Genomic DNA, 9196 nt, shown 5'->3' with positions numbered 1-9196 from the left:
GTCTAAAATAAATGAGTAGAAGTCATTTTGACTTTTCTGTACTCGTTTTATTAAAATGATAATAACTAAATTAATTAAATAATAAAAACCTGCGATACCTGCAGTTTGTAAGATCGAAACTAACATTAAACTGAAAAAAACAGCATTGATGTGTAATCATTATCAATTTATCATGATTAAGAGACCAATATACCTTAGCTTGAGACTGGCATATTAATTCATTTTTAATTCAACTCTATTTCAATTCTACTTAAAAAATTCGTCTAAAAAAGTCAACTCAAGCTCATATTTATTTGTTGCGTGTTATACAAATTTAATTTTTGATCATACATTTTTATCCATTTGCTGAATCCTTCTATCCACCATTAACTATGGCTTCCATGTAATGTCCAAACTAAGCAATCGTAAATATTTCCAAAATTCATTACAAAACAAAAGAAACGAATTGGAACTCCCTTATACGGCAACATAAATTTTCAATTACATTACTTACAAGTTACAAACAAGTATTTGTAGTATCATCACCTTTGACAAAGGGAGCGATCATGTGATGTTGCTACTTTTGCATTTATCAGTTTTTATTGGTTCCATAAATATGATATAGTTGTACTTATAATTAGATGAAGGTGGATAGTATGATATCAATAAAAGAATTGGATCCAGAATAAAAGCTACTTCGAAAGAGAGAGCATCAATATTAATCTTATCATCCATAAATATATGTCTCATAACTATTTTTTTTTAAACGTCGGTCATTCTTTGTCTCTTATATTTTTTTTGCATATTTAGTAAGTCTAACATTCCATTATTTTACATATATTTTATTATAAAATTAATATAAAAATAATACTTACATTCTCCTATATTTTTTTAAATCAGAGCAGTGTTAAAATGTGATACATATTCGGACACAAATGAAGTATTACCGCATTCGATTTCTAAGCATGCACAACAACAAATTTTGATTTTTCAGTCGATTTGATACATCGATTACATATATAAATGTTATAACTCCATTACAATTAACATTTAAATATGATCATAAGCATGTGTAAACAACGTTGCTTGAACATCACCAAAAGACATTGTTTCATATACAGATGAAACAATTAAGAGTCTATAGACAAAACATTAATCTCTCATGTAAAACAGGCCCACCCCTCATAGCCCCCTTCCTCCCCCTTTCCTCCTCTCCCATCATTTATATATAACCAACCAACCAACCAACCTCCATCCATTCAAATCAAACAAGAAAATGGAGATGGAGGTGATGATGCCTTCCCCCACCCCCGACTTCAACTTCGACAGCGCCTCCACCACCCCTTACATGAGCACCTCCACCACCCCCTACATGAGCGCCCCTCCAGCCCCTCCATCCCCTTCCTCTGGGAATCCTCCCCCGGCACACCCAAATCCACCTACGACGACGCCGACTTCGCCTTCGACTTCAGCGGCCACCTCTCCTCCGCCCCCTCCCTCCCCGCCGACGAGCTCTTCCACGCCGGCAAAATCAAGCCCCTCAAACCCCTCCCCGCAACCTCTACTCCCCCTCCAACTCCCCACGCAAGAACATCTTCTCCCCCCGCCACAAATCCAGGGACCACGACGTCGACCCCTTCGCCGCCGCAATCAATCACACCACAAAAGAAGCCAGCACCGACAGAAGAGGAAGAGACAGAACCACCAGAAACAAAGGCTCCTCCTCGCGATCGCTCTCCCCCTTCCGCGTCTCCGACCTCTTATTCGAGCCCGAAAACGAAACCACGCATCATAATCAATCGAAACCGAACACCACCTCAGTGTTCTCCTCGTCGTTCTGGTACAAGAAGTGGAAGATCAAAGACCTCCTGCTATTCAGAAGCGCGTCGGAGAGCCGCGCCAAGGATAAGGACAATATGAAGCAGTACTCGAAGCTGAAGAAGCCGGAGACGACGCTGAATCGAAACGACGACGTAAAGAACTCCAGCTTCAGATCGACGGAGAGCGTCGGGTCCGTCTCGAGCCGGAGAAGGACGGGGCCGCCGATCTCCGCGCATGAGCTGCATTACACCGTCAACAGAGCCTTTTCCGAGGAGATGAGGCGGCGGACGTCGCTGCCCTACAAGCAGGGATTGCTCGGCTGCTTAGGCTTTAATCCGGCGCCGCCGGAGATCTCCAAAGGCGCCGCTTCTATGCCGCGCGTTTGAGAACACACCATTTTCTTTTTTATTTATTTTTTGGGTTTATTTTGATAGTAGAAAATTGTGTTGTATGTAGAGGAATAATAATTTTTTTTTTTTATTTTTATACGTATGATGAAATGAAACAATTCAATTTGTACACGTAATGTTTTGAAATTGAAAGCCATCTTTCGGGACTATATGTTTGTCGATGACTTTAAAAAAATATAGTTTGTTTATTATGATTAGAGATAGAATAATAAATCTTGAATCGTCAAATTAGTTTTTGAGCATTTTAATAAAATGGACGTGCGGTATACTATAGTTAGAGATTTTAATAGTGAACTAAAAGTCAAGTATATAGATGTAGCGTGGCGTAGTTGGAGAAGTTTAATACTCCTAGTACGGTTTAGTTTTTTAAGATCGAAATATCCCCTACTGGTTGTGGAATTGTAGTATATATTTGAAAAGAATAAGAAAAAATTAAAGGAAATTTATTTGTTCCATAATGATCGTTGATACTGATTTATTCATTTAGAACTTGCAGAATTTTAGCTTCTAATATGTTTTTTTATTAATAATTTAGAGGATGATATATTCATTTCAATCTAAATGTATACTGATTGATGTAATTTTAATTATTGAAAGGAATAGTTGAGTTTTTCTTGAGTTGGGGAGGGAAGCATAGTGAGTATTTCTTGCATGGAAAGATGGTCTCACTATTTGGATGTCTATACATGGAAACAATAACAATTTAGTATAGTTTCTATGAGTTAGCTTAGTGTTAATGTTTGAGATCAAAGGTTGGATTTGAGTCGACGGCCGATCTTTAAACTTATAATAATCACTTGCCTACAAAAAAATAACAATTAAGAATTGTAAATATATTTACCGTTACATAAGTAGTAGTAGTAGTAGAATATAAATTCAACATAAATATATGTAGGGAAGACTTAGCGTAAAAACTTAAACGATTTACTTATCCAGCAAGAATCATAGTAAATTTTCACGATGGAAACTCTCTCCGTGTAACAAATACTATGGTATAAGTGTTGATACAGAATTATTATTATTATTATTATTATTATTATTATTATTATTATTATTATTATTATTATAAGAGGAAGATATGATTGGCTCTTGGCAATCGAATCTGATATATGCCTATCATGGTAGCTCTTTTGTACACTATTTTCTTCTATTCTAATATTTCTGCGTCATCAACAGGACATATAATAAAAGTACAATAAAAACTATGGTCACTAATCTGTCGAAATGATTACGGTTAGAAGATTAATATGTGTGCCCCAATCAACGACTTTGTGTCATGTTTCATAAATTGCAAATTTAGTAGTTAATTAGTGCAGCCTCAAATAGTATATTCTGTACATATTTTACACCAAAACCACATTTATTATTAATAGCATAAATCTGAATAATTTCTACGTACACTTATTGATTACGACACATAATTAAATCTGTATGTGCAAAAATGGACATTATACTCCATTAATTAACTGCTTAGAGTGTGCATCTCAGTACAATGTTACATGGTCCTGTCGGAATGTAAGTACTTCAGATTGTGATGTCGAAATTGCACTTCGACTAAAAAAATAATGATTTGTTTGTTAATTATACAAACATAATAAATTGGATTTTAATCTTTTTCTTAATAATTACTGACTTTGTTCTATTTAAATGAACCAAAATGGAGAGACATCATTCCAAGGTGTCACATTAATTTGATTAGGCATAGTTATTGTGGCAATAAAAAGTGGTGCCACCAAACTTTTCACGATTAGTTTTCTTCTTTTTTGACGAAAGGTGAATTATGTTACATAATGCGAGGAAAATAATGCAAATTAAACCCTGTATTTGTGCTACTTTTTCCAACTAAACTTTCTCTTGCTTTGATTTTTTATTTTCCTTTGAGCATATTCTGTCACAGGTGAGGAGGATGCATGAATTTAGTGAGGATAGTGGTGGGTGTAATCATTATCCACAGGTGTTTTGCTTTTGTTTTTTCTATTTTTTTTTCTTTGCTCGACTAGAAGAGATCCATTGATTATCTTTTTCGTTGCTCGAATAAAAAAGGTCCATTGATTTTCTTTAATGATGACAGCTACTTGACAATACTTTAGATGACTATCCTATACGTGGCCTCTGTTCTAACTTCTAACAAATGGTTTTTTTATTTTTCTATTTTAACAATGTTAATAACGTAAATTCCATTTTTTGATATAATAGTGTAATAATATAAAAATATTAATCACAATATAATTTAATTAAAGTTAATAGAAACATGACAATATATTGAAGTAAATATATAAAGTGGTCAAGGATTGAGTACTATTGGATCCTGACAAACCAACGTTGAATTTTGAACGATTGGAAAGTCTAAGATGTTGACCAATGGAAATTTTATGAATTTATAAATAAATTATGCAATCACATGATAAATAGGAAAATGCAAATATTTCCCAATGATGAGTAACGAAAATAAGACGCCACATTGGTAGATCTATTGTTTAATTTCGCGTGGGTTTCTCGGAAAACTAGGGGTGGTCTTCATGCTTTTAGACATAATTCACCAAAAACATGTTTGGTTGAGTAAGTAATATTGTTTCACAGAAGAAGTACAGTCATGTGTGGCGCGGACGTCCCGTCCAGCACACACGAGCATTGACAGGTACGGGAAACGGAACTCGTGGGGTCGAAATTCGCCAACTGAAGAAGGTCCTTGACTCCTTGTCGACTCGCCAACATCGTTTGACGCTTCTCAATAAATTTTCTTTCTCCCCTTTCCCTTTTTTCACTCTTTCAATTTTTATAGAAACTACTCCCTCCGTCCGCCATTAGGAGTCTCATTCCTTGGCGGCACGGGTTTTAAGAAATGTTAAGAAAAGTGAGTAGAAAAAAATTAGTGGAATATGGATTCCACTTATATATATTAGTTTTAAATGGAATGTGAGTGGAATAAGTTAATAATATGTGAAACCCTATTACCACGCATCCAAGTTCTTTGTTAAACTTAAAAAAAAAGAAAGTAGGAGTTTGAGTATATTGGGAAAAGATTTAGGATTGATATACTCTTTATTTGGACTTTAATAAAGAAACAAATAAGAAGAAAAATTTACAAGCCTCACGTAAAAGAGTGGACGGTGGAGTACTATTTATTGGGTACACAATTTGCACGTCGTTTCTCACGTTGATTTTTATTTTGTGACTGTTTTAAGTATGAAAATTCATGTGGAGCTAAACTCATATCGTGGCATATCTGTACCTTTACCTATGCTTAAATCCGGATTTGGACTAATCTTAGGAACTTTAAATCTTTGACGAAGGACATCGCACAAAATTTCCCTCACTAAATAAAACTAAAAATTATTATCCCTCACTAAATATAACAAAAGCATATGGAAAGGTCAGACCATGCCTTTAGCATTTAATTATATGAAATTTGGTGAGATAATTACCACTCTATGATATCAATGAAAACAACATTTACCGACCACCCCACGTTAATATATGTATTTATTACATTACATCAAGTAATTGGTTAATCACATGTGATCTATCCGAGCAAGTCACAAATTTGATATATCAACTAATGCAAAACTTTATAACTAACGTGACACTCACACTGTCAAATCAAATAGGAAATCACATTAGAGAAAAACTAACTAATCTAATTATTAGTATTATACTATCACAAAATATACCCAGACAAATATATCCGAAATAGACCGCAGACACATACATCACCCTTATATAGAAAGTTTATAGTTAAAACATGGGAGCAAAATCAAGTGGAGAAAACAAATAATCATCACATAACTACCACACAATCATATGAAATGATGAAAACAATCACAACAATAATTTAAGAAAATGATGTTTCTCAACTCCAAAAAAATGTGTACAAAATAAATCTGAAATTTTTAATTGATTTGATCATTTATGGTGTGGGGGGCGGAATTATTCTAGTCGAGAAGAATAAATGAAGAAAATGTGGGTGGCAAAGCAAAATAATAAATGGAGTGTTGACTAAATTGACTAGGAAGTAAATGCAGTGCGAGTGTGTGAACATTGAGAAGAAGAAAATCAAACTCATGACTACCCACCAACCACCATGTGCCGTCGTCATCCACTCAGGGAACCACCGCCGATTTTCTTGAACACACCCATTGTTGGGTCGTGATACCGCCGATCTCACACACGCACGAACGAGGAAATAAAGCACGCAAACGATATAACGTGGTTCGGTGATAATCCACCTACGTCCACGGAGAAGATGACCGGAATCTTATTGATGGAACTCTCAATACAAGAACTTCACACTCACAATCTATCACTCTAAGCAAACGCTAGCTAGTGCAAGAATTCTCTTCTAATTGTGTGTGTAATCTGTGTTCTGCGTCTGTCACTACTGAGCTCTATCGAGCTATTTATACAAGATGCAATCAAGAAATAAAATCCAACTAACTCTATTTCCCAAAGTTAGTTATAACCGCTGCTCGGCTAAAACCGAACTGCCATTCTTGGTTAGCAACCGAACTGCATTTCTCGGCTATCAACCGAACTGCCTTTCTCGGTTATCAACCGAACTGCCTTTCTCGGCTAGCTCAAAGCCGAGCTTTATTTCTTGATCTCTTCTCGGAGCTGCCGAGGCTCCACCACTCGATCACAACCGGACTCAAAGCCGAGCTTCATTTCCGAGCTCAGAAGCCGAGCTCCAGTAGTTTGCATGGACACACTTTCACAAATCTCCACCTTGTCCTTGCAAAACTCCATCAATATCTGGATTCCCTTCTCAATCCTTGTTACAAGCTTCAACACTCCACAATCTCAACCAACTTCAAACAATGTTTGAATTTCGAAGTTGGCAGAGATTTTGTCAACATGTCTGATGCATTTTCTTCGGTAGGAACTTTCACCACATTGATCTTTCCACTTTGAATCTCATCTCTGATGAAGTGTCTCCTCACATCTATATGCTTCGACCTCTCATGGAACATTTGATGTTTTGCTAAACATATAGCCGAGTTGCTGTCACAGTTAATCTTCACTGCTCCCAGCTTCATTCCTAAATCTTCCAAGATTCCTTGCAACCATTTTCCTTCCTTTGCAGCCTCAGTCAGAGAAATATACTCAGCTTCGGTTGTGGACAGTGCAACCACAGACTGCAAATTTGATTTCCAGCTGATTGCTGTGCCATATAGTGTGAAGATGTAACCACTCTGAGACTTTCTGTTGTCTAAGTTAGCCGCATAATCCGAGTCACAGAATCCTTCTAGGACTTCCCTCTCCTCAGACCAAACTCCACCACCAAACTTCAAGCCAACCATGACAGACCCTTTCAGATATTTCAGAATCCACTTTAGTGCTGCCCAGTGATCCCTACCTGGATCAGCCATATATCTGCTTGCAACGCTTATGGCATGAGCCACATCCGGCCTTGTACATATCATCAAGTACATCACACTTCCCACTATATTTGCATAGGGTATCCTGCTCATCTCTTCTCTATCTTCAGCTGTCTTTGGCATCTGTTCTTTACTGAGTTTGAAGCAGCTAGCCAATGGAGTGGATACTGACTTTTCACTCCTTACCTGGTATTTTTCTACCACCTTTCTGATATAATCAGCCTGAACCAATTTCAGTTCTTTCTTCTTTCTGTTCCTGACAATATCCATACCCAAGATTCTCTTGGCTTCCCCAAGATCTTTCATATCAAATCTCTGCTTCAACTCCTCCTTGACAGACAGCAGCTCACTCTTGCTTGATCCTGCCAGCAGAATATCATCCACATACAGCAGTAGATAGGCCAGTATTAGATTTCCACTTCTCTTGACATACACGCAGCTATCAAAACTGGATCTCTCAAATGCCATCAATTCCATCTGCTCATGAAACTTCTTGTTCCACTGCCGGCTGCTTTGCTTGAGCCCATATAGGCTTTTCTTTAACAAGCAAACTTTCTTTTCTTCTCCCGGCTTCTCAAAACCCTTAGGCTGCATCATATAGATCGTTTCCTCTAGATCTCCATGCAAAAATGCTGTCTTCACATCAAGTTGATGCAGCTCCCAGTTGAAATGAGCAGTCATGGCCAATAAGATCCGAATGGAAGTGTGCTTCACCACTGGAGAGAACACCTCTGTGTAGTCAATACCCTCTACTTGTGTGAATCCTCTAGCAACCAGCCTTGCCTTAAACCGTATGCTTTCAACTTCCCCCACCTCTACTTTCTTCTTAAACAGCCATTTGCAACTGATCAGCTTCTGAGTCCCTGGATCAGTCACCAAAATCCAAGTCCCATTTTTCAGCAAGGACTCTATTTCTTCTTCCATGGCCTTGATCCATTTCTGACTTTCCTTGCAACTCATGGCTTCTTCATAGGTTGAGGGTTCTGAAAACATGAGTACTTCTGCTACACATAGAGCAAAGAAGCTCATGTCATAATCTGAGAATCTGCTAGGTAGGCCTGCATTTCTTCTTGGATTTCTTCTGGCCCCTTGAGCTGCAGCAGCTTGCTGCACTGGTGACTCCTGCTCACCTGTGTTCTGAGTATGTTGAGAGCTAGTTGCTCCACCTTCTTCTTGATTTCCTGTGATCACAACATCCTCATCAGTGTCTGTTCCAGCAGATTCTCCACCAAACTCAAGGTTTTGCATTTCAGAGCTACTGCCACCACCAGAGGGCTTCCCATCATCTTTAAATGGCATCTCCTCTTCATTGAATGTCACATCTCTGCTCACAATGATATTTCTGCCTTCTCTATCCAAATTCCACAATCTGTATCCTTTTACCCCATCTTGGTATCCCAACAACACACATTTCTTTGCCCTTGGCTCCAATTTACTCTGCTTAATGTGTGCATAAGCAGCACACCCAAACACCTTCAAGGCTGAGTAATCACCTAGGCTTCCATACCATCTTTGATCTGGGGTCTCATTGGATATAGCAGATGATGGACACTTATTGATCAGATTAGCTGCAGTAGAGACAGCCTCTGCCCAGAATCTCTTTGGCATTCC

The 9196-nt window shown here is 37.6% G+C and overlaps 1 protein-coding gene across 1 annotated transcript; it reads left to right on the top strand.

The window, feature by feature from the left end:
• The first annotated feature begins 1255 nt into the window (after positions 1–1255).
• LOC121754784 (formin-like protein 10) lies at positions 1256–2308 on the top strand. Its single transcript, XM_042150089.1, has 2 exons — positions 1256–1402; positions 1452–2308. The coding sequence occupies exons 1-2, from the start codon at positions 1256–1258 to the stop codon at positions 2184–2186; spliced, it is 882 nt and encodes a 293-aa protein (XP_042006023.1). The 3' UTR covers positions 2187–2308.
• Positions 2309–9196: the final 6888 nt, after the last annotated feature.

This window comes from Salvia splendens, chromosome 11 (assembly GCF_004379255.2).
Source record: "Salvia splendens isolate huo1 chromosome 11, SspV2, whole genome shotgun sequence".
Classification (NCBI taxonomy): Eukaryota; Viridiplantae; Streptophyta; class Magnoliopsida; order Lamiales; family Lamiaceae; genus Salvia; species Salvia splendens.
This window is presented reverse-complemented; position numbering and strand designations above follow the sequence as displayed.

Bases quoted from the DNA above. Each gene is read 5' to 3' on its own strand.
- LOC121754784 (XM_042150089.1), top strand. From the start codon at position 1,256: ATGGAGATGGAGGTGATGATGCCTTCCCCCACCCCCGACTTCAACTTC. The intron at 1,403-1,451 runs GCACACCCAAAT...CTTCGACTTCAG, and splicing joins CCTCTGGGAATCCTCCCCCG to CGGCCACCTCTCCTCCGCCC.